The 25,537-nt window shown below is 49.5% G+C and overlaps 1 protein-coding gene and 1 non-coding gene across 6 annotated transcripts in view; one reads left to right on the top strand and one right to left on the bottom strand.

Annotated features, from left to right (window-relative positions):
* LOC140428098 (uncharacterized) overlaps positions 1-25,537 on the bottom strand; it is a 135,484-nt gene that overhangs the window by 55,002 nt on the left and 54,945 nt on the right. For all 5 annotated transcript variants that reach the window (XM_072514146.1, XM_072514147.1, XM_072514148.1 and 2 more), the window contains 3 exons: positions 20,125-20,671; positions 3,015-3,218; positions 2,219-2,340 (listed from right to left, as the gene is read on the bottom strand). In XM_072514146.1, the coding sequence (XP_072370247.1) occupies positions 2,219-2,340; positions 3,015-3,218; positions 20,125-20,671 (873 nt within the window). The remainder of the gene's footprint in view (positions 1-2,218; positions 2,341-3,014; positions 3,219-20,124; positions 20,672-25,537) is intronic.
* Positions 3,775-3,968, top strand: LOC140428982 (U2 spliceosomal RNA). The gene has a single exon (XR_011948967.1). It is a non-coding gene; the product is annotated as a U2 spliceosomal RNA (small nuclear RNA).

Here is a 25,537-nt window from a genome sequence, read left to right as displayed (position 1 = left end):
GTACAATCTGCAGTAGGAACGGGGGTTGGAGAGGCCACAGTTTCACCTCATGAATTAATCTGACTGATAATCGGATTCTACCCACCAGTTGAACCTTCACACCTATTTTTAAAACAGTCGGGACTGAGGAGCATTGCATCAGCAATGGGGTTTCCATTTTGATTCTTGGCCACTGCATTCGTGGCAGATTCTAACTGCTCTTCAAGTTCATTTTGGTGAAAACGTACCACTGGAGGATCAGGGAGCATATGGATCTAACTTGTAGTGTTAGGCCTTGCTGCAGCCTACAAGTTACATGTAGAAGTAAACGACTTAAAAGAGTGAATATATTAAAAGCAACTTTAATATACGTGGACAGTGAACATACAACACTTTAAACAACTGTTAAACAACAACAAGCTTAAAGTTGAAAAACGACTGCTCCTTGAGACTGCAACTATTTACTATAGGACAGATCAATGAAAGTCATACATATACAGTAATCATTCACAGTACAGATTAGTGCAGAATATTTTTACCTCTTATTTAAATTTTCATTTTTACAGAATCTAGCTCAGATATTTGCATGGGTTATACATTCCAGTCAGAAAATGTTACTATAAAAACCATTAATTAGGAAAAATGGAGGCGTTTTGATTGTACGTGTCCATTAAAAGAGGCATTTACTGTTGGCTGGTATTTAAGATTATACTGAACTAGCACAACAGTAGTTTCACAGCTTTCACATGAAAGAAAGCTAGTGTGTTAAAGAAAACAAGGTACAACTGGGAATAAAGACAAAAATGTTACACAGCTCAGTTGCTAAATGTAACACATGGTATAGAAACAAGATTTTCAGTTTGATTCATTACACGTTGTTCAATCTGGCTTGGGGTTGTGATCGTGCATTACAATTAGTCTGAGGGTTGGGTAAAGGAAGAAACAGTCTCTTCCAATTAGGAAGCTCGATTAGAATAGTGCATGCATGTGCAACAAATGGGGGCAAGATTAGGGTCAACTCTGATGGTTTTGACTGACACTCGCCATCCAGACACATACAAAAGGAAGAACGGCTGCTTGCAATGGGTGCCATGCAGCTTCACATTGGTGCAGTAAGACCCACCATCTTTAAGTGAGGAGAAGTAAAGAGTCAGTTTGGAGAGGGAGAGGGAACAAAAAGCTCAATTAATTTTTAAAAGAAATTCCAAGGAACTGCTTCCAAAAGAAATTCCAAGGAATTACTTCCAAGAATGGAAAACAAGCAGAAAAGATAACATCTACTAACGGCAATACTCTAATAACGGACATATAACTGAAACCTGTGCTCATTCCTATGGGTCCAACTTGTGCCAAATCAGATTAGTACATTACACAGTAACAATGGCTATTTATGCACAAAGTAATTAAGCTTCACTGAAGATGTAATTTTGAAATGCCTTTCTGCCAGCTAATATGTGAAGATTTGCCATAAGGACATGTTCAAATCATTCCACCAAATAACCAAAGGTTGAATATGAATTGTTACTAAAAAGTTTAAAGCCACCAAAACAGAAAAAGAAACCATACGAAAGACACGAGGAGGAGGTGGATCAAAGCAGCAGAGAATCAGCAAGAATTACGCAAATTCATGATCGTGGTGTGAAGGTTATTTTTAGAGTTTTTTTTAACCCCAGTAGTAAACCCCCCCCCCCCCCCCCCCCCCCCCCCCACCCCACTGGCGTCCCCATACACTATCTGTGTTCATTCTTCATGTGCGAGTCTAGATTGACTATCAGCTGACTTATCTATCCTGGAAAGCATCAGATCCCAATACTGTTCTCACCTGCATTGACTTTCACAAACCTCTCCGGAAGTGGGTCTTAGACAGTAGTCAGGAACAGAAACCCTGGATAGTTTTTACCCTCCCTAGCTATTGGCCACAGCGACAGATTTAAGTCCTCAAGCTGAGATCAACGAAGTCAGTACAGATGGAGTATTGGTCTGTCTGGCTCAGCACCACATCTAAACTGTACCTGTCTGCTCAGCCCCATTTCCGGGATGTTAACATACCAATGCCTGTAAACAGTACATTTTTCTTGTTCCATTTCAAAAAGTTTCTCCAAGAAGGAATACAGATCTATTTGCATTGCAGGACCATTTGATCTACTTAAGTTTCAGTTTATGCTCAAGTCAGTCTAGTGTGTACTTGCCAATAATGAACACAATATAAATGCCTTTACTCTCTTTGGACTCTACTTACTGCTCCTTTTTGGATTTCACAACGCAGGCTGCGTATCATGGAATTTACATTGGAGACACAAGTTTTCCAGTCTTTGCCTTCCTCACTCAAATCATACGTGGGGAAAAGTGTACAAAGGAACTCTAGGGGGAAAAAAAGGGGTAAACTCAGTATAAGAAAAAAATACACAAACAGCAAACGACTAAAATTTGTTGTAAACTTTCAATTACATTTTTCCTTTGTCCAATATATGCACAAATGGTACATGTCTTAGTTTAATGAATTGCAAACAACAATTATATTGTTGTCACTGACTGTAAAATAAAAGATTTTTTAAAAATGCATCCCAATAAACTTGGAATATGAGCCATGTCTACTTGAACATTATTTTGACATAAGAGGGAAAGTTGCTAAATGGGGAAAGGTGCTAAACTATCACTTTTTTTCTTTGCAGGGCTTAAAAAGGATTCCGTTTTCTAAATGAACTCTTGATATATCCATATTCTGACAGTCATTGAATGGAAATGAGACAGGTACTGGCACTACTATGTTCATTAAATATGAGAACCTCAGTTTAAAGACCAATTTAAGAAGCAAGTGAAAATAGATCAATTTGTTGGAACTTCAAGGCGAGGCTTTAGTCATTACTCAACCAATTAAACATCATTGCAGTGTCAATCATTAAACCAAGTGCAGCATCTGAGAAGCTGTGGCTTAATACAATTAACACCTGTGGTAGTACAAGGTGGAGAAAAATAACTCAAAAAGTATCTCCGTGCCTAATTAAATATTATCCATCATCCGAAGCAAGGCTCACCTCGTAAAGCTGTGATCCTATTAGGATCCAATGGTTTGATTCCTCTCGCTTTGTCACCTTGCATATTACTATAAATTAGTGTATCCTTTGGGAACATCATCCGAATGAGGTAACGTGCTACGTACTTTGGCTTGGTTTTCTGTCGTGCCTTCATTAGAAATGCTGCCGGCACCTTTATATTTCGTCTTGGGTCACCGAGGTATTCTGAAAGTTCAGCAGTGACAATGATTAAACATAAAAATTGGTAGAGATTTCCTAAAAACATTGAGAATCAAAGGCTCCATTATTAGACCAATGAGGGATATGGGAAGAGGATTAATGTATGTTTTCTTGAAAACTAAAGAGCACTGCACCATCTACCTATTTTGCCAACAAATGAAAAACCCTACCATGCTTTTGTATCTGTGGGGTCAGGTCTTCCCTCCTTCCTGTTATGCCACCATGCACAAACAGTGAGAAACCATTGTGTGTCTCAAAAAAGGCTCCATGTTAAATAGCAGAGCTATGACTGCCAACCAGTCTGCAAGCCAATTTTGAGGTGACCAACCCTGGAAACCACACTGCTCAGCCAAAGACATGAGCTCAGGCAGATGAAGGAGTGTTTTGGTGCCTCTATTGGTGGTGCTGTAAGATAATCTCTGATACATTAGTTTTTGGGGGTTCAAGTCCAATGCCAGGACTTGTTGACCACGGAAAGAGCGTTCATAACACGGTTCATGGGGCTGACAATCAACTCAGCAACTCAGGAATCCTTCCACCAATCGCTTCTCGGCCTTTTGGCTAAGATCAAGTGTAATGTAGATTGAGCCTTTGGTTCAAATCTGGTATGTCTCTCTTGTGGGACCATGAATTGGATTCAATTTGAATTAGTTTTTTGGAGCAGGCGAGGAGCTGGATTAGGGGTTTGCCCCTTACCCACACTCTGAGCCCTGGCTTGGTAACTCAGAAAAAGTAATTAAATTTTTTTTATTTTTTTTAAAAAAAGGAATCCTCCCCCCCCCCCCCCCCCACTCAACTAATCCCCAAAAAGGGGGGGGGGGGGGAAAGTATGAAGATATGTGTCATAAAACTAGGCATGAATGAGATTATCAATTCAGAAGTAATTATGTGCTGTAGACTGATGAGGAATTGCCAAACTCATTCCCTACAAGATCCTACAGCCAATAAACAGGATTTTATCCCAGCAGCATAGACTGAATGAGAATATGAAACCTTAAAAAAAAAGGCCAGTGAGTATACACTTGATCTCATTGTTAATCTGTTATAATATTTTAGTTACTGGGGTAATTTAATTTAAAAGAATGTAAAGAGCAGAAATGTAACTTTATGCCACCTTTAGTTGTGGTACTGCAAATGCAGCGAAGGGCATTAAACCAGAATCACATTACTATTCCAGTGGCTCACACCAGTAAGGTCAGTATATCTCGTGGGCTGCACCAACTGGGCCATGGAGTAGAATCCTGTTTCTACAATGGCTGCTACCACTCTGTACTGAGACCACTGTTGCATTGTTAGATTGAAGGCTTTCAATCACTGTGTAAATGCAACTTCTTTCTCACTGATGTGTTAGGCAGGTCGGTTCGGTGTGGACTGCACTTGATGCAGCGATGCGAGTAACAGACCTCTAACTCTGTAGAAGATCCAACACAGTTTTATTGAACGATAGAACTAACATACATATTTAACTGTGGGTCGACACTATAATGAACTGACTGGAGACCTTGTACTAGCCTGACCAGACTTACTAGCTACCGCATGGTGTTTGCACTGTGCTAGCTCGTGGACTCTGACTGTCTCAGTGGCTGGGTCCAGAGAGAGAGGGGGAAACCCAGTGCCCTCTGGCTTTATAGTGGTGGCGTCCTGTCTGGTGATTGGCTGCACTGTGCTGTGTGCTTACTGGTCATCCTGTGTGTCAATCACTGCCTGTCTGCACTTCATTAGATACATGTGTGGATATTATGACCTTTTTAAAAAATAAATAAATACGAAGGTGTGGATGCTTATAAATATATATATGTGCCTGACTATATACAGAAAGATGTCTAAATGAACGTATATACATAGGAAGGTTGCGATAGTGCAGATACATAGCAAACAAAACAATATTTACAGAGGTCCAATTGGTGAAGTCCCAAAAATGTACAAAAGCTCAGTCTATAGATTTAGTCTTTGTGGTGGGCGATGAATTCTTGTTAATCACCGCAGAGGTGGATTAGGAGCCGCCTGCGCTTGGAGAGGTGGGATCGCTGGCATCGTGGTGGGCGCGTGGACCGGCAGGATTGCTGGTAGATCGGTGGCCTCGTAGTAGGGTACGTCCAGAGGAGGCATCGTAGGCGGCGGGGCACGCCGGTCAGGTAGCGGGCGTGGAACTCTTCGCAGTGCCCGTCTGTTGCGCCGTAGCAGGGAGCCATCAGCCATGCGGAATGATCTTGGGGCCCGTGACTGCTGCATTTTCTGTAGGACCGTGAGGTGGTCAAGGTCGGGAACGTGGATGGCTGGAACTGTGGTCCTCAGAGTGCGATTCATGAACATCTGGGCTGGAGACAATCCAGTGGACAGTGGGGTCGCCCTGCATGCCAGCATCGGCAGGTTAAAATCGGAGCCTGAATCTGCAGCTTTGCACAGCAGCCGCTTTACAATGAGGACCCCTTTTTCGGCCTTCCGTTTGACTACGGGTAGTGGGGACTGGAGGTAACGTGCCGGACGTTGTAGGACTGTGCGAAGTCAGACCATTCCTGGCTGTAAAAGCAAGGACCGTTGTCGCTCATTACCATGAGCGGTAACCCATGCCTGGCGAACGTTTCTTTGTAGGCTTTGATTACCGCCTTTGACGTGATGTCGGACATTTTCACTACTTCTGGGTAACTGGAGAAGTAGTCCACCAGGAGTACGTAGTCACGCCCCTTGGCATGGAAAAGGTCTAAACCGACTTTGGACCACGGACAGGTCACAATCTCGTGCTGCTGCAACGTTTCTTTGGTTTGAACTGGCTGAAACCTCTGACAGGTAGGGCAATTGAGGACTGTGTCGGCAATGTCTTGGCTGATGCCCGGCCAATAGACCGCCTCCCGAGCTCTGCGTCGGCATTTCTCGACCCCAAGGTGACCCTCATGGAGTTGCCCCAGCACCATAGCACACATACTCTGGAGGAATTACGATTCTGTCGAGTTTCAGAAGGATTCCCTCCACCACCGTCAGGTCGTCTTTTACGTTATAGAACTGGGGACATTGTCCCTTCTGCCAGTCATTGCTGAGGTGCTGCATCACGCGCTGCAGCAGAGGATCCTTGGCTGTCTCCTCACGAATTTGGACCACGCGTTCATCGGAGGCCGGAAGGTTCGAGGCACACAAGTGCACTTGGGCTTCTATGTGGCAGGTGAAGTCACTTTGTTCATGCGGTGTGGTAATGGACCTGGACAGGGCATCTGCAACTATCAGCTCTTCACCTGGCGTGTAGACCAGTTCGAAGTCGTAGCGGCGTAGCTTTAGAAGAATACACTGTAACCGAGGTGTCATGTCGTTTAAATCCTTCTGGACTATGTGGACTAGAGGCCTGTGGTCCGTCTCTACCGTGAATTTCGGAAGGCCATAAACATAGTCGTGGAACTTGACTATCCCTGTTAGGAGGCCCAGACACTCCTTCTCAATCTGAGCGTACCGTTGCTCAGTGGGCGTCATGGCCCTGGAGGCATACGCCACTGGAGCCCAGGACGCAGAGTCATCTCGCTGAATGAGCACCGCCCCAATGCCGTCCTGGCTTGCATCAGTTGATATCTTGGTTTCCTTGGTTGGGTCGAAGAACGCTAGGACCGGGGCTGTCATGAGTTTTGCTTTCAGCTCATGCCATTCCTCTTCATGCGTGGGCAGCCACTGGAATTCCGTCAACTTTTTGACAAGATGGCGGGGGCCGTGGTGTGGGATGCCATATTGGGAATGAATTTCCCGAGGAAGTTGACCATTCCAAGAAAGTGGAGGACCGCCTTTTTGTCCTCCGGGGTCTTCATGACGTTGATCGCCGAGACCTTGTCGGCGTCTGGCCATACGCCCTGCTGCGAGATGTGGTCACCTAGGAATTTGATCTCCGATTGACTAAATGAGCACTTGGCCCTATTGAGCTGAAGCCCATGTTCATGGATTCTTTGGAATACCTCTTGGAGGTGAGTGATGTGTTCCTGGGGCGTTGTGGACCAGATAATGACTTCGTCAACGCACACTCGCACCCCCTCGATGCCCTCCATCATCTGTTCCATGATGCGATGAAATACTTCGGAGGCAGATATGATGCCAAAATGCATCCGGTTGTAGCAGTAACGACCAAACGGGGTGTTGAACGTGCACAACTTGCGACTGGACGCATCCAGTTGTATTTGCCCAAAACCCTTGGAGGCGTCGAGCTTAGTAAAGAATTTGGCATGAGCCATCTCACTGGTCAACTCTTCTCGTTTTGGTGTTGGGTAATGCTCCCTCATGATGTTGCGGTTTAGATCCTTAGGGTCAATGCAAATGCGAAGCTCCCCTGACGGCTTCTTGACGCAGACCATGGAGCTGACCCAGTCTGTGAGCTCTGTAACCTTTTATATGATGACCTGGTCTTGGAGGTCCTGTAATTGCTTCTTCAGACGATCCTTGAGGGGCGCCGGCACCCGGCGAGGTGCATGAATTACAGGGGTGGCATTTGGTTTGAGCAGGATTTTGTATCGGTATGGGAGCGAGCCCATTCGGTTGAATACGCTGTGATACTGCGTGATGATGTCATCTATGTCGGCTTGCAGGTTTCCATTGGGCTAGGCCGTCGCCGGTGATGATGACATGGTGTGGACGCGCTGAACAAGGTTCAGGACCTTGCAGGCACGAGCACCGAGCAGAGATGCTCGGTCAGGCCCGATGATTTCAAACCGCAGCGTCGCCTTGATCGCCTTATTGGATACCCCCAGTTGACAGGAGCCACTGGCAGCTATGGCGTTGCCATTGTAGTCAAGGAGCTGGCAGGCCGGTGGAAGAATGCTTGGTTTGGCGCGGATGGTGTCGAGGTCGGATTTCGAGATGAGGTTCGCCGATGCGCCGGTGTCCAGTTTGACCCGGATGCGGGCCTTGTTCACTGTGAGGACAGCAGACCACTCGTCATCGGGATCCACACGGAGGATCGAGAGGCGTTGTGAGGTGTGGTGGAAGGCAACGCATATGTAGTTATGATGCCCACCCGGTATGGGGACTTGAGGTACTCAGCATCAGGGTCTGTTGGGCTGTCGGGATCGGAATCTGGCACGCCTTGTTGTATTGAGCAGACACTTCTGCGCCGCAGCTGGGTTCGCTGGTTGCTGAGCGGTGGAGCAGATCTGCAAAGGGCTGCGTAGTGGCCAAGCTTGCCACACTGTAGACACCGGGGTCCTTTTGCCGGACATTGCTGCTTTAAATGGGCGGAGCCACAATTCGGACACGTCATGACGCCAACGTCAGCGCGTTCCGTGCGCCATCGCGCATGCGCAGGGTGGTCAGTCGACGTACTCACCTGCGCAGTCGGGTTGTCGGCCTTTTGAAAGGGTGCCCGATCTTGAAGTGAGCTTAAAGGTCCCGCACCGCCCCACCCCACCCCCCACCCATGGGCAATATGACTCCCCGCACACATGGGCATTATCCCCCACTCCTGCAAGTGAAGCCACCTCACTATAGGGTCGCTGAGGGCCCTCCCCTTTGCAGGCCTCCCCACCCCACTTTTCAGGTCCTCCCCCTTTCAGGACCCCCACCCTTAACCCGCCCCAACCTTTTATGAGGCCACTTCATAACCGCCATTCATACCCCATCACCCTTTTCATGGGCATGGCCCCCTCAGGCCCTGACTCTTGACAGTGCCAAGGTAGCAGGCTGGCAGTGCCAAGGCACCTGGGTGGCAGAGGGAGAGCCAGGCTGCTACCCTCCATCCCCAACCACTCAAGTGTCGCCCATCGCCTGGGTCCATGTTTGTGTGGAACAGTACTAAACGCTGCTCAGTGCAGGCCTCGCTGGGGAGGCCGTTCGCCGTAGACATATTCAAATGAGCCGCATGGTTACCGAGTCGGGTGCGACAAGGCGGCAAATTGCATCCATAAAGTTTTCAATGCATCGCATGAAGTGGCTAAAAATGTGAATTAACGTAAGGTATGAAAGAAATGAAATGAAATGAAAATCGCTTATTGTCACAAGTAGGCTTCAATGAAGTTACTGTGAAAAGCCCCTAGTCGCCACATTCCGGCGCCTGTTCGGGGAGGCTGTTACGGAAATTGAACCGTGCTGCTGGCCTGCCTTGGTCTGCTCGCAAAGCCAGCGATTTAGCCCTGTGCTAAACAGCCCATAAAATTAATTTATAAAAAGTTTTCAATTTGTAAATGTTAATGGCCAAGTGGCATATTTGGAGGACTTCCAGTTGCGGCTATACAGAACTAAGTCTCACGTTCAGCAGCTCCTGTTAAAACAGACTTTTGGGCTCTTTTTAGGGCCCGTAACGGCGCTTGTTTGACGTTTCCCAGTGTGGGAAGGGGACAGCAACATTCCCCCGATAGTGTATGGATTGGACCAGGAGTGGGGCGATTTAAAAAGTGCCATTGAAGCAAAGAAAGGTGCGAGGGAGGAGGAACAAGCTGGCGGCGGGTGGAGTCCAGGCAGCGTGGAGGCAGTGGGCGCAAGAGCAGCAGGACCTTCTCCAGCGCTGTTCTAAGGAACTGAAAGCAGAGCTGCTGGAGCCAATGAAGGCTTCAATCGATAAGCTGCTGGAGACCCAGACAGCCCAAGGGGCGGCGATCCGGGAGGTCCGGCAGAAGGTCTTGGAGAACGAGGATGTGATCCTGGGCCTGGCGGTGAAGATGGAGGCGCACGAGGTGCTCCACAAGAAATGGCAGGCGAGGTTCGAGGAGATAGAGAACCGGTCGAGGCGGAAAAACCTGTGGATCCTTGGCATCCCGGAGGGGCTGGAGGGATCGGACGTGGTCACCATACTGAATTCGCTGATTGGAGCGGGGGCCTTTCAGGGGCCCTCCGAGTGCTGGCGAGGAGGCCCAAGCCCAGCGAGCCGCCGCGGGCGGTGCTGATGCGGTTCCACCGGTTTGCTGATCGAGAGTGTGTGTTAAGGTGGGCCAAGAAGGAGCGGAGCAGCAAGTGGGAGAACGCGGAGGTCCGGATTTGCCAGGATTGGAGCACGGAGGTGGCGAAGAAGAGGGCCGGTTACAACCAGGTGAAGGCAGTGCTGCACAGGAAGGGGGTGAAGTTCGGTATGCTACAGCCGGCGCGTCTGTGGGTCGCCGAAAAGGATCAACACCATTATTTTGAGTCCCCGGAGGAGGCGTGGGCCTTTGTTCAGGCCGAGAAACTGGACTCAGACTAAGGGTCGGGGATGAGGGGTCGCGGTGGAGGGATGGTTGGGGATTGTTGGGTTGTGTTTCGAGGGGGGGGGGGGGTTCTTTGTTTATTGGGGTTGATTGGGCACTATTTTAATTAGGTCCGCCGGGCGGGCTCATGGGGGGGGGAGGGGTAGGTAAACCGCTTGCGGGGTTGATGGTCGGTCGGGGGGATGGGGCCCCGCAAGGGGGGGTGGGGAGAGAAGAGGCCTGAGTTGGGGGTAGTGGGACTGGGCCTGGAAAGGGTGCTGCGCCAGGTCAAAGGGATAGGGAACATGCAGGCGGGGAAGGCACCGGGGCCGGATGGGTTCCCGGTTGAATTTTACAAGAAGTATGCGGACCTGCTGGGCCCGCTGTTGGTAAGGACCTTCAACGAGGCAAGGAAAGGGGGGCTCCGCCCCCGACGATGTCTAGAGCGCTGATTTCCCTGATCCTGAAGCGGGACAAGGATCTCCTACAGTGTGGGTCATACAGGCCGATCACACTCTTAAATGTAGACGCAAAGTTGCTGGCAAAGATTTTGGCCATGAGGATGGAGGACTGTGTGCTGCAGGTCATACACGAGGATCAGACGAGGTTCGTGAAAGGGAGGCAGTTGAATACCAATGTACGGAGGCTCTTGAATGTTATAATGATGCCGGCGACGGAAGGGGAGGCGGAGATAGAGGCGGCGATGGATGCAGAGAAGGCCTTTGATAGGGTGGAATGGGGGTACCTGTGGGAGGTGTTGAAAAGGTTTGGGGAGGGGAGGGGTTCGTCAGGTGGGTGTGGCTGCTGTATGAGGCCCCGGTGGCGAATGTGGCCACGAACAGAAGGAGGTCAGAGTATTTCTGGCTACACCGGGGGACGAGGCAAGGGTGTCCCCTGCCCTCCCTGCTCTTTGCGCTGGTGATGGAACCCCTGGCCATGGCGTTGAGGGAGTCGAGGAACTGGAGGGGGCTGGTGCGAGGTGGGGAGGAGCATCGGGTGTCTCTCTATGCGGATGATTTGCTGCTATATGTGGCGGACCCGGTGGGGGGAATGCCGGAGGTGATGAGGATCCTTAGGGAGTTTGGAGATTTCTCCGGGTACAAGTTTAATATGGGAAAGAGCGAGTTGTTCGTAGTGCACGTAGTGGGGGATCAGGAGAGGGGGATTGGTGAGCTCCTGCTAAAAAGGGCAGAGAGGACTTTCAGGTACCTGGGGGTCCAGGTGGCTAGGAGTTGGAGGGCCCTACATAAGCTTAACTTCACTAGGCTGGTGGAGCAGATAGAGGAGGAGTTTAAGAGGTGGGACGTGCTGCCACTCTACCTGGCGGGTAGGGTGCAGTCAGTTAAAATGACGGTGCTCCCGAGGTTTTTGCTCCTGTTCCAATGCCTCCCCATCCTGATCCCTAGGGCCTTCTTCAGGCGGGTTAACAGGAGCGTTATGGGGTTTGTATGGGCGCAGAAGACCCCGAAGGTGAGAAGGGTGTTCCTGGAGCGGTGCAGGGATGGGGGGGTTTGGCGCTGCCTAACCTCTGTGGGTATTACTCGGCCACCAACGTGGCAATGGTGCATAAGTGGGTGAATAAGCGGCATGGAAGAGGCTGGAGATGGCGTCCTGTGTGGGCACGAGCCCGGTGGTGGCGGCTACCCTCAAAATTTTGGGGCAACAGAGACGTCACAGGGGGGGATGTGGGGGCCTCGGTGTAGTCCCCGATTCGGGGGAACCACCGGTTTGTCCCGGGGAGGATGGACGGAGGGTTTCTGAGCTGGCACAGGGTAGGTATTTAGAAGGATGGGGGACCTGTTTGTGGACGGGAAGTTCGCGAGCCTGGGTGAGCTGAAGGAGAAGTTTGGGCTCCCCCCAGGAACACCTTCAGATATATGCAGGTAAGGGCGTTTGTTCGGCGGCAGGTGGTGGAGTTCCCACGGCTGCCGCCACGCGGGGTCCAGGACAGGGTGCTGTCGGGGGTGTGGGTTGGAGAGGGAAGGATCTCAGCAATGTATCAGGTGATGCAGGAGGAGGAGGAGGCCTCGGTGGAGGAGCTAAAGGGTAAGTGAGAGGAGGAGCTGGGTGAGGAGATTGACGAGGGGATGTGGGCGAATGCCCTGGGGAGGGTGAACTCTTACTCCTTTTGTGCGAGGCTTAGCCTCATACAATTTGAGGTGCTGCATAGGGCTCACATGACTGGGGCAAGGATAAGCCGGTTCTTTGGGTGCGAGGACAGGTGTGTTAGGTGCTCAGGGAGCCCAGCAAATCACACCCACATGTTCTGGGCCTGCCCAGCGCTGGAGGACTTTTGGAAGGGTGTAGCGAGGACAGTGTCGAGGGTGGTAGGTTCCAGGGTCAATCCGGGCTGGGGGCTCGCAATATTTGGGGTGGCGGAGGAGCCGGGAGTGCAGGAGGCGAAAGAGGCCGGTATTCTGGCCTTTGCGTCCCTGGTAGCCCGGCGAAGGATTCTTCTTCAGTGGAAGGATGCGAAGCCCCCAAGCGTGGAATTCTGGATCAGCGATATGGCGGGGTTTATTAAATTGGAGAGGGTGAAATTCACCTTAAGGGGATCAGTACAAGGATTCTTCAGGCGGTGGCAGCCGTACCTAGACTTCCTGGCAGAATGTTAGAAGATGGTCAGCAGCGGCAGCAACCCGGGGGGGGCTTGGGACTCGAGGGGGGGGGGGGTGGTTCGCTTTTCCTGAGTGGGCGTGTATTTTTGCCTTTTGTGTTGATGAAGGCTGTTAATTTATTATTTATGTATACCGGGGGGGGGGGGGGGGGGGGGGTTGTTCTTTTCTTTCTGTATTTTGTTGTTGATAATTTGTGAAAATTTGAATAACATTTTTTTTTTTAAAGTGGCATACTTGAATGAAATAAGACATAATTTAAAACTCCAGGATAGAGCTTAAATAAATAAATTATAGATGGTGGAACTAATACAGCCTCATATACTGACTCGAGAGAGAGAGAGAGAGAGAGGGTCAAGAGGGGCAGAAATGTTACAATACTATTTTAGTAAATTAATATTTGCATTAACATTACAATCAATATACAAATGCCGACATAGACACTTTCTGTGCCCTAATCTTTAAGATTCTAAATACAAAGCAGGCACAACGACAAACAATTTTCAGCTTGTCTGAAAGGAAAATGCAGCCTGTCTGTATTTTAAATAAAGTGCACACCCTCCTTGTTTTAGTATCTATCAATTATCTTAAAGTTACAGCCTGCTTATGATGCTCAACTCAATTATTTTTGCAGGCACATCCACAAATAATCCAGAGTTATATATTCACAGGATAAACAAATAGTTGCAGATGTTGGGAATATTTAGAGTGGTAGAAATATTTAATGGCTTAGATCAAAGGGTCTGCTGAGGTTTAGGGGTGATTTAAGTGGAACATTTAGCATTATTTTAATATTGTGAGATATTGGCATCCATTTTGAAATCTTGAATAGCCTTCCACAGCCAATTATAAAATATGGAGACATCATAATTTATTGCACAGATTAATGAAGCTTTAATGTAAATAATGTCGGTTTCTTATTTCAAAATTTGGCCAGAAAAAAAAGTACCAACCATCTACAGAATCAACAGGCCTTCAGCATCCATGAAATCAAGATTTATTTCTGTCAATATTAATTATATTGACTTCCGGGTGCGGCGATGACCAGCTGAGTCGCACATTTCGGCAGCTCCCTGTGAAACGGACTTTTGGGCTCTTGATAGGAGCCCCAACGGCAATTTTGACGGCTAAAAACACTGTGCGGTAAACCAGAAGGGAATCCCCCCTGGATACGGATGGAAAAAGGAGGAGAGAGTGGCCAGATTGCAGTGGATCCTTTAGAACAGCGGCAAGGAAGGCAAGCAAAAACTAAGATGGCGTCGGAAGGTGGCAGTTTAACATGGGGCCCTGAACAACAAGAGTTCTTGAAATGCTGTGTGGAAGAGATCAAAAAGGAAATGAAGAAAGAGCTGTTGGCCCCGATACTACAGGCGATCGAAGGGCTAAAGGAGGAACAAAAGACCCAGGAGCGGGAGCTTCGGGTCGTGAAGGCAAAAGCAGCCGAGAATGAGGACGATATACAGGGCCTGGTGGTGAAGACGGAGACGCAGGAGGCACATCAGAAACGATGTGTGGAAAAGTTGGAGGCACTGGAAAACAACGCAAGGAGGAACAACCTGAGGATTCTTGGTCTTCCTGAAGGTGTGGAGGGAGCGGACGTCGGGGCATATGTGAGCACGATGCTGCACTCGTTAATGGGAGCGGAGGCCCCGGCAGGTCCGTTGGAGGTGGAGGGAGCATACCGAGTGATGGCGCGAGGACCGAGAGCAGGAGAAATTCCCAGAGCCATAGTGGTGAGATTCCTCCGTTTTAAGGATAGAGAAATGGTCCTTAGATGGGCGAAGAAAACTCGGAGTAGTAAATGGGAGAACGCGGTGATCCGCGTTTATCAAGACTGGAGTGCGGAGGTGGCGAGAAGGAGGGCGAGCTTTAATCGGGCCAAGGCGGTGCTTCATAAAAAGAAGATAAAATTTGGAATGCTGCAACCGGCAAGACTGTGGGTCACACATCGAGAGAGGCACCACTACTTTGAGACGGCGGATGAAACGTGGACTTTTATTGTGGAAGAAAAACTGGAATGAGCGGGTTATTAAAAAGAACGTTCGAACAAAGTGGTGGGGCGAATGTGGGGGGCAAAGAGGGGTTTTATGTACTAATCCTGCGATGCGGTAACTTTTCTCTCTCCCACAGGTGGTGATGGGGGGAGGAGGGGAGGTGGAGGAGATGGGGCGTTGGCCATTGGGGGCGGGGCCAAGGGAGAAGCGCGGGCTTGGTTCCCGCGCTATGATAATCATGGCGGGAATAGAGAAGCAGGAAGGAGGGGGCGTCGCACGGGGCGAGCCGAGGTCACAGGGGGAAGCCGAGGTCAGCCAGAGTTTGCTGACTTCTGGGAGCAACATGGGGGGAGTAATTACGCTAGCGGGGGATCTAGCGGGGGGGGGGTGGGAGGGGGGAATTACTGGGTTGCTGCTGCTGGGGAGAGGGGGGAGCTGGTATGGGAGAGGATGGGCGGGGGGGGCACCGCCTGGGGGAGATACAGCTGCGTGGGAACCGGGTGAGGAGCTGGAAAAAGGTGATGGCTAATCGACAAGGGGTAGGAAGCCCCCCAACTCGGCTGATCACGTGGAACGTGAGAGGGCTGAACGGGCCGATAAAGAGGGCACGGGTACTCGCACACCTTAAGAAACTTAAGGCAGATGTGGTTATGTTACAGGAAACGCACCTGAAACTGATAGACCAGGTTAGGCTACGCAAAGGATGGGTGGGGCAGGTGTTCCATTCGGGGCTAGATGCGAAAAACAGGGGGGTGGCTATATTAGTGGGGAAGCGGGTAATGTTCGAGGCAAAGACTATAGTGGCGGATAACGGGGGCAGATACGTGATGGTGACTGGCAAACTACAGGGGGAGACGGTGGTTTTGGTAAACGTATATGCCCCGAACTGGGATGATGCCAATTTTATGAGGCGGATGCTAGGACGCATTCCGGACCTAGAGATGGGAAAGCTGATAATGGGGGGAGATTTTAATACGGTGTTGGAACCAGGGCTGGATAGGTCGAAGTCCAGGACTGGAAGGAGGCCGGCAGCAGCCAAGGTACTTAAAGATTTTATGGAGCAGATGGGAGGTGTAGACCCGTGGAGATTTAGCAGACCTAGGAGTAAGGAGTTCTCGTTTTTCTCCTATGTCCATAAAGTCTACTCGCGAATAGACTTTTTTGTGCTGGGTAGGGCATTGATCCCGAAGGTGAGGGGAATGGAGTATACGGCTATAGCCATTTCGGATCACGCTCCACACTGGATGGACTTGGAGATAGGGGAGGAAACAGGAGGGCGCCCACCCTGGAGAATGGACATGGGACTAATGGCAGATGAGGGGGTGTGTCTAAGGGTGAGGGGGTGCATTGAAAAGTACTTGGAACTCAATGATAATGGGGAGGTCCAGGTGGGAGTGGTCTGGGAGGCGTTGAAGGCGGTGGTTAGAGGGGAGCTGATATCAATAAGGGCACATAAAGGGAAGCAGGAGAGTAAGGAACGGGAGCGGTTGCTGCAAGAACTTTTGAGGGTGGACAGACAATATGTGGAAGCAACGGAGGAGGGACTGTACAGGGAAAGGCAAAGGCTACATGTAGAATTTGACTTGCTGACTACAGGCACTGCAGAGGCACAATGGAGGAAGGCACAGGGTGTACAGTACGAATATGGGGAGAAGGCGAGCAGGTTGCTGGCACACCAATTGAGGAAAAGGGGAGCAGCGAGGGAAATAGGGGGAGTGAGGGATGAGGAAGGAGAGATGGAGCGGAGAGAGTGAATGGAGTGTTCAAGACATTTTATAAAAAATTATATGAAGCTCAACCCCCGGATGGGAGGGAGAGAATGATGGGCTTCTTGGATCGGCTGGAATTTCCCAAGGTGGAAGAGCAGGAAAGGGTGGGACTGGGAGCACAGATCGAGGTAGAAGAAGTGGTGAAAGGAATTAGGAGCATGCAGGCGGGAAAGGCCCCGGGACCGGATGGATTCCCAGTCGAATTCTATAGAAAATATGTGGACTTGCTCGCCCCGGTACTGACGAGGACCTTTAATGAGGCAAAGGAAAGGGGACAACTGCCCCCGACTATGTCTGAAGCAACGATATCGCTTCTCTTAAAGAAGGAAAAGGACCCGCTACAATGCGGGTCCTATAGACCTATTTCCCTCCTAAATGTAGATGCCAAGGTCCTGGCCAAGGTAATGGCAATGAGAATAGAGGAATGTGTCCCGGGGGTGGTCCACGAGGACCAAACTGGGTTTGTGAAGGGGAGACAGCTGAACACGAATATACGGAGGTTGTTAGGGGTAATGATGATGGCCCCACCAGAGGGAGAAACGGAGATAGTAGTGGCGATGGATGCCGAGAAAGCATTTGATAGAGTGGAGTGGGATTATTTGTGGGAGGTGTTGAGGAGATTTGGTTTTGGAGAGGGGTATGTTAGATGGGTGCAGCTGTTGTATAGGGCCCCAGTGGCGAGCGTGGTCACGAATGGACGGGGATCTGCATATTTTCGGCTCCATAGAGGGACAAGGCAGGGATGCCCTCTGTCCCCATTATTGTTTGCACTGGCGATTGAGCCCCTGGCGATAGCGTTGAGGGGTTCCAAGAAGTGGAGGGGAGTACTTAGGGGAGGAGAAGAGCACCGGGTATCTTTGTATGCGGACGATTTGCTACTATACGTGGCGGACCCGGCGGAGGGGATGCCAGAAATAATGCGGATACTTGGGGAGTTTGGGGATTTTTCAGGGTATAAATTGAACATGGGGAAAAGTGAGTTGTTTGTGGTGCATCCAGGGGAGCAGAGTAGAGAAATAGAGGACCTACCATTGAGGAAGGTAACAAGGGACTTTCGTTACCTGGGGATGCAGATAGCTAAGAATTGGGGCACATTGCATAGGTTAAATTTAACGCGGTTGGTGGAACAGATGGAGGAGGATTTCAAGAGATGGGATATGGTATCCCTGTCAATGGCAGGGAGGGTGCAGGCGGTTAAGATGGTGGTCCTCCCGAGATTCCTCTTTGTGTTTCAGTGCCTCCCGGTGGTGATTACGAAGGCTTTTTTTAAAAGGATTGAAAAGAGCATCATGGGTTTTGTGTGGGCCGGGAAGACCCCGAGAGTGAGGAAGGGATTCTTACAGCGTAGCAGGGATAGGGAGGGGCTGGCACTACCGAGCCTAAGTGAGTATTATTGGGCCGCTAATATTTCAATGGTGAGTAAGTGGATGGGAGAGGAGGAGGGAGCGGCGTGGAAGAGATTAGAGAGGGCGTCCTGTAGGGGGACTAGCCTACAGGCTATGGTGACAGCCCCATTGCCGTTCTCACCGAGGAACTACACCACAAGCCCGGTGGTGGTGGCTACACTGAAGATTTGGGGACAGTGGAGACGGCATAGGGGAAAGACTGGAGCCTTGGGGGGGTCCCCGATAAGAAACAACCATAGGTTTGCCTCGGGGGGAATGGATAGGGGATATGGAATGTGGCAAAGAGCAGGAATAACGCAACTGAAAGATCTGTTTGTGGATGGGAAGTTCGCGAGTCTGGGAGCGCTGACCGAGAAATATGGGTTGCCCCAAGGGAATGCATTCAGGTATATGCAACTGAGGGCTTTTGCGAGGCAACAGGTGAGGGAATTCCCGCAGCTCCCGACACAAGAGGTGCAGGACAGAGTGATCTCAAAGACATGGGTGGGGGATGGTAAGGTGTCAGATATATATAGGGAAATGAGGGACGAAGGGGAGACTATGGTAGATGAACTAAAAGGGAAATGGGAAGAAGAGCTGGGGGAGGAGATCGAGGAGGGGCTGTGGGCAGATGCCCTAAGCAGGGTAAACTCGTCGTCCTCGTGTGCCAGGCTAAGCCTGATTCAGTTTAAGGTATTACACAGGGCACATATGACTGGAGCACGGCTCAGTAAATTTTTTGGGGTGGAGGATAGGTGTGCGAGGTGCTCGAGAAGCCCAGCGAATCATACCCATATGTTTTGGTCATGCCCGGCACTACAGGGGTTTTGGATGGGGGTGACAAAGGTGCTTTCAAAAGTAGTAGGAGTCCGGGTCGAACCAAGCTGGGGGTTGGCTATATTTGGGGTTGCACAAGAGCCGGGAGTGCAGGAGGCGAGAGAGGCCGATGTTTTGGCCTTTGCGTCCCTAGTAGCCCGGCGCAGGATATTGCTAATGTGGAAAGAAGCCAAGCCCCCGGGGGTGGAGACCTGGATAAATGACATGGCGGGGTTTATAAAGCTAGAGCGGATTAAGTTCGTCCTAAGGGGGTCGGCTCAAGGGTTCACCAGGCGGTGGCAACCGTTCGTCGAATACCTCGCAGAAAGATAGACGGAATGGGAAAAAGAAGGCAGCAGCAGCAGCCCAGGATCGGGGGGGGGGGGGGGGGGGGGGGCGGGGAGGAGGAACCAGAAGGACTCTCAGGGTTGTTGATATATACTGTATAGTATGTATAGGTCGTTGCTACAGATAATTATATATTGGACTGTTAAATTATATTTTTGGAGAGTGTTACTTGTGACAAGGCAGTTGCCAATTAGGGCTAGTTTTCATTTTTGTTATTTATTATTTATTCATTTTTTGTTTTTTTTTTTGTTTATAAAACAGGTCATTGTTATTTGTGTTGTTATAATATTGTGTAAAGGATGCACAATGTACTGTGTTGGTTGACCAAAAATTTTCAATAAAATATTTAATTAAAAAAAAATAAAAAAAATATTAATTATATTTCAAGATCATTTTAGAAGCATTTGATCAGAATACCAGTCTGAAACTGCATGAGAGAATCAAACAAGACATTCAAATCCAGATTTAAAAAACAGGAAATTCCTATCCACACTGTGGAACGCTAACTGGTGCCTTCTTTACAGAATATAATTTACAGAATGATTAAAAAATACATCAAACTGAACTATATTGAATGGAAACAAATTTTGCCATCTTCTTTGTCAATTTCATCTGTTACGGTTGGTTTTACAAATATGTGCGTTTTAAAAAAATCAATTTTGCTTTCTGAGAATGTTCAAAATCCCTAAATATCTAGCTCAGGGTATAAAATCCAATTTATCATGAAGCTATACAATCAGTCTCAAGACTGGCAATGTAAGCAGTATAGCATAGCTCACATACTAAACACTTAATCGGAATTCAATTGAACGCAAACCATCTTATTGGTACATGACTGTTACTCACCAAAACTCATTCTATCTGCACTCGATGATGAAGGAACTTCAGACTTTGAAAAGGTGGTTTGATGCTCAGCATCGTTGCTAGCTTTTGCATTAACAAATGCTTCTTTTTCTCTGGATGGACATCCATCCTGATATGGCCTTCCTGTGGATCTCGCTGCATTACTGGCACCTGAAGACACAGGTGTCCTATTGTCTTGCTCAGTAGTCATCGTCCATTCAGCAAAATCTGAAATGCCAATGGCAGTAGCAGAACACGGCATTGTGGGTTCTTGTAAAGACTGCACAGAGTGAATGGTGGGCAGAGGAGGGCTTGCTCCTCTTGCACTGCTATATATTATCTGTGGCTGGGGTGAGGATGGGACAGCAGGTTTGCTTGGAATGGGAACATTCACTGGTTCTTTCTCTACTCGGATCCGGAGTGGGGAAGAACGAGACCCTTGATCAGGTGGAGGCATCCGGATCCGCACTTCTCTTTCCACTGGCTTCTGGATTCTCATTTTGGTGAGGGGAGTCTGGTGAGCATTTCCATAGGACACAGTCATAAGTCTCTGCAAATCACAATTAGAATTATCAAGCAGGAGTAGTGTCTGGGAAGGGAAAGACACAAGACCTTCAGAATGGAGGCAGTGTCACCTTCCCCTGACCCTGCTTCCATCCAAGTAATGGTGTTAAAATCTATTGCACAGTTTTACATTCAATACTGTAACACAGGCACAGAATTTTGCTTCTGCTTCACGTGTCTAATAAAAGCAACAAGAATTAATTTGCTCTAGTTGACCTTTGGAGGTCTCTTGGTAAGTGCGGTGCTCCTGCTTTGTACACTGGACCTTGGTCTCAGGAGCAGGGCATTGACACTTTTACAGAGGAATATTCCACTTTTGCTAAATCGATTATGTTGTCATCTCAAACTGTACACAACTGTAATACTGATTAACAAAAACACAAGCTACACAGAACTAGCAAGCTGGGATTGTTGAAAAATAATGGATTCTCCCTAAAAAGACTAGGTGTCATTTTGGACAGGAATCACAGGGTGATTCACGCTGGGTGTATGGGCACGATCCAGGTCGCTATTCACCCACACTTAACAAGCCCCTACATGAATCTCGCTGAACCGAGTCCCCAGGCATCCGATTTGCCTGACTCAACAGGGAGCTGCATTTAAACGGTCCCTCAGCACTCACTCCCAGTCAAGCCAAGAGGATGACATCGTGGAGACCTGCTCCTCGATTTGTGGATGCAGATCTGGCCAGGCTTTGGGATGCTGTAGAGGACATGTGGGATACCCAGTATCCCCAAGGGGGTAGGAGATCCAACAGCACAGTGACAAATACAGCCTGGGAGGCAGTGGTAGCACGAGTGCCAGCAGCATGACAAGGAGAACCACCATCCAATGTAGGAAGATGAACGACTGTCACATGAGCTGCAAGGGTAAGTTACCACCTCTCTCAGTCCCGCCAATTCCCAAACCCCTAACCCACTGGTTGATATCTCGCACCCTCCCAACATCTGGCCCACAAGCTAGTCCCGCCAATTCCCAAACCCCTAATCCACTGGCTGATATCTTGCACCCTCCCAACATCCGGCCCACAAGCTTGTTCCTCAGAACACCCTGGCACCCACCATCACAACTCCTTAATGTCTAGGCGTGGGCCCACACATGTTAACTGGTACAGACTCCCTGACCCATTAAGCGTGCGGCTCACAGTGCCACCTTTGTCCCCAGAGGAGGAGATAGCCCATAATTAAAAAAAGGGATTAGATGGGTGGAATTCCAGAATTGAGAGTCCTCACCCCCTAGGAGGGAACCCTGGAGATCGTGGCGATGCCCGAGGAGAGAGCAGTGTCATTCAGCGAGGTTGGCCAGTGCCAAAGAAGTGAGGATCCACTGCATCTTCATCCAGATGCTCTGTCTCAAATCAGTTGTTATGTCCCGGTTAATTATCCTTCCCTTTCACTGAACCCATGTCCATTGCCTTGCACGATCACCATCTGATGGGGCTGGGCAATCCTGAGTCGCTCTGCCGTGCCCCACCCACCCCAACCACACAGCTGCTGATGCACATCAGGTGGAGATAGGAACACCCAAGGGGGACAACAGTTGGAGGTCTGCTGGATCCCAGCGCTCAGCTGGGTCCCAGCCAGATGCCATGCCTCTGGACAAGGTTCTCCTGGAGATGATAAGCCAGTGCCGTGATTCAGGAGGGGGTGTCAGCGACATTGCTGCGACAGCAAGGCCACAAGAGGAGTCCGAAAGACTTCAGGTGCAGGAGATGGTGCCAGCATTGCATCCAGGTCAACTCTACTAGAGTGGCGACTGCAGTGGAAAACTTGGAGCCACATCCAGGTCTCCACGATGACATCCGAGCTATAAGTGGTAGAGTCCAAGGCATGGCTCAGTTTTGATCACCATGGCTGAAGGCCTCAACATCATATCCCATTCACTGAGGGACATGTCCCAGATGCAGATGCTCATTGCCAAGAGTTTGGCCCACTTACAGAGGACCATCGCTGAGGGCTTTGACACCATGGTGCAGCAATGGGGGCCATCCAGGACTGGCAGCATCAGGTGACTCAGAGGATTGTGGCGTTCACCTCAGCTGCCTCACAGTCCCATGGAGTCACCCAGGGCTCTTCAGGGAGGAGGATGGTCTGGAACCCATCCCGAGGCCGTCCACCGAGGAGAGTATTTTTAAAAAAATGAATTTAGAGTACCCAATTATTTTTTTCCAACAATTTAGCGTGGCCAATCCACCTAACCTCCACATCTTTGGGTTCTGGGGGTGAGATCCATGCAGACATGGGGAGAATGTGCAAACTCCACACAGACAGCGACCCGGGGCCGTGATCGAACCTGGGTCCTCAGCGCTGTGAGGCAGCAGTGGTAACCACTGCACCACCGTGCCGCCTCTCCATCAAGGAGAGTAAGCCAAAATGCCGATTCGGGGGAACCACAGATTTGAGCCAGGGGAATGGGATGGAAATTTTCAGAAATGGGAGGAGAAGGGGATTAAGACACTAAACGATTTGTTTCTTCGGGGTCGGTTTGCAGAATTGAAGGAGCTGGAAGCGAAGTACGGGCTGGAGCAGGGGGAAATGTTTAGATACATGCAGGTTTGAGATTTTGCCAGGAAGGAGATACAGGCTTCCTGGTGGAGCCAGCCGCCACATTGCTGGAGGAGGTGCTGACGACAGGGGGATTGGAGAAGGGGGTAGTGTCAGCGGTTTACGGAGCTATTTTGGAACAGGAGAAGGCGCCACTGGAAGGGATCAAAGCAAAGTGGGAGGAAGAGTTGGGAGAGGATATAGAGGAGGGGTTCTGGTGTGAGGTGCTCCGGAGAGTGAATGCCTCCACCTCGTGCGCGAGATTGGGGCTGATACAGCTGAAGGTGTTGGGGGGGGGGTGCAAATCACATTCATATGTTTTGGTCCTGTCCAAAGCTGGATGATTACTGGAAGGAGGTTTTTAGGGTAATTTCTAAAGTGGTGCATGTGAAACTGGACCCGGGCCCCCGGGTGGCCATATTCGGGGTGTCGGACCAGCCATTGTTGGAAACGGGTGCGGAGGCAGATGTTGTAGCCTTCGCCTCGTTGATCGCCCGAAGGCGGATCCTGATGGGTTGGAGAGCAACCTCTCCACCCTGTGCCCTGGTGTGGTGGGGGGACCTGTTGGACTTCTTGACTCTTGAGAAGGTTAAGTTTGAACTGAGGGGAAGGATGGAGGAGTTCTACAATTCATGGGCATTATTCATTATGCACTTTCAAGAACTGGATAACATCGAACATTAGTTGGGGGGTGGTGTAGCCACCTGGCTTGGCCAACGCCCGACGTAAAATGGAGCACAGCAAAGGCTGCAGGGAAATTCAGCCAACAGAGGCAGAAACTAGCATTTGCAAGTTACTGTGTATTAAACTCTGCAAAAGCCCAGACAGCATTGATACAAGCAGCCATCTGCATAATAATGTAGCAGCCATCTACATACTAATGAGCGATCCCCGGGTACAATCGAAACATTTGGGATAAACAAAGCCAAGCCAGACTCCTCGGCGCCAGCAGGAACCAACACAAAAGAGGTTAACGGACACCTCAAGACCGCCCATCGATCAGGTAACCGCACCAGTATTGGAAAAATCGAACCAAGCGATTGGAACGAAGTCCAATCACTTGGAACCAGGTACAGGGTCCGCCCAGAAAGGCGGGAAGCCCCTGGGGACTATAAAGTTAAGCCCCCAAGTTCAAATTGTTCTTCTTGACCGGGTCACTCAGCAACGTGAACCAACCCTTGACAGTGACCGGTGCAGCTGCCGCCAAAAGCCAGTAAGTCTTAAGTCAACGCTCGTTACGAGATAGGCGCTCCTAGCTACCAGTCCATACCAACTTCGAATCCCACAGACTCAGAACCCGAACGAAAGGCCATTTGTTCCCCTGACCTGGTGGGCCAGTCCGAAGCTAAGTATAGGCCCGTTAGTTGTAGAAGTAGCTTAGAAGTAGAATTTATGCATGAGTAGCAATTACGGTGTATAATAAATGTGCTTTGATTTGAATCTTACTAATTGGTGTATTGAGTTATTGATCATTACTTGAACTTGAACCTCGTGGCGGTATCATAAAGATACCTGGCGACTCGAGAGCAAAGGTTATAAAACAGAGCCAATTGAACCAACCAAAAGTTAGCAACAGTGGGTGGGTGGGAGGGTTGGGGGGAGGGGGGCTGTGTGTGTTAATGGTGACTATGGGTGATCCCTAATTCCTTTTTGTCATTTGTGTGAACATGCGGGCTAATGTTTGGGGTTTGGTGGGAGGATGGGATCGTGGTTATTGATATGGGGATTGACATATTTGTTACTGATTATTGTTTATTGTTGGTGGGTGTAAATTTGGGAGAAAATGTGAAAAAGGAGAATAATTTTTTTTTTTAAATAAAGGAGAGTAAGCCAGTCTCCAGTCCTTCTGAATCCACTCCCCCTTGGTCCTGACACTGCCGCATCTAAAGGGCAGCGGGCAGAACAGGTGAATTGGCGACACTTTGACACCGGTAAGTCAGCCGGAGTCCACTGCTCCAGAGCCTCCTGAAGGTAACTGCCAAGGGCATCAAAGGCCACTGAAGGAAGCAGGCCGCCTCCACTTCTGATGTACACTCTGGGACACACCTAGAGTACAGGCATACTGATCAGGACATCCAGTCCACAAATCCACCTCTCATACAGGTCACCTGATCTTTTGAGGAAGCACTTGAAAGTTCAGAACCATGAGTGCTATCACAACTAACAAGGCTTAGCCCTCCTTTCAGACAACCTTCAGCTGTCACTCAACATCCTGACTTGGAAATTTATCACTGTTCCTTCAGAGTTGCTGGCTCAAAATCCTGGAACCCTCCCCCCCCCCCCCTCCTCCTGATAGCACTCTGGGTGTA

The sequence above is a fragment of the Scyliorhinus torazame genome, chromosome 8, assembly GCF_047496885.1.
Source record: "Scyliorhinus torazame isolate Kashiwa2021f chromosome 8, sScyTor2.1, whole genome shotgun sequence".
NCBI classification, from domain to species: Eukaryota; Metazoa; Chordata; class Chondrichthyes; order Carcharhiniformes; family Scyliorhinidae; genus Scyliorhinus; species Scyliorhinus torazame.
This window is presented reverse-complemented; position numbering and strand designations above follow the sequence as displayed.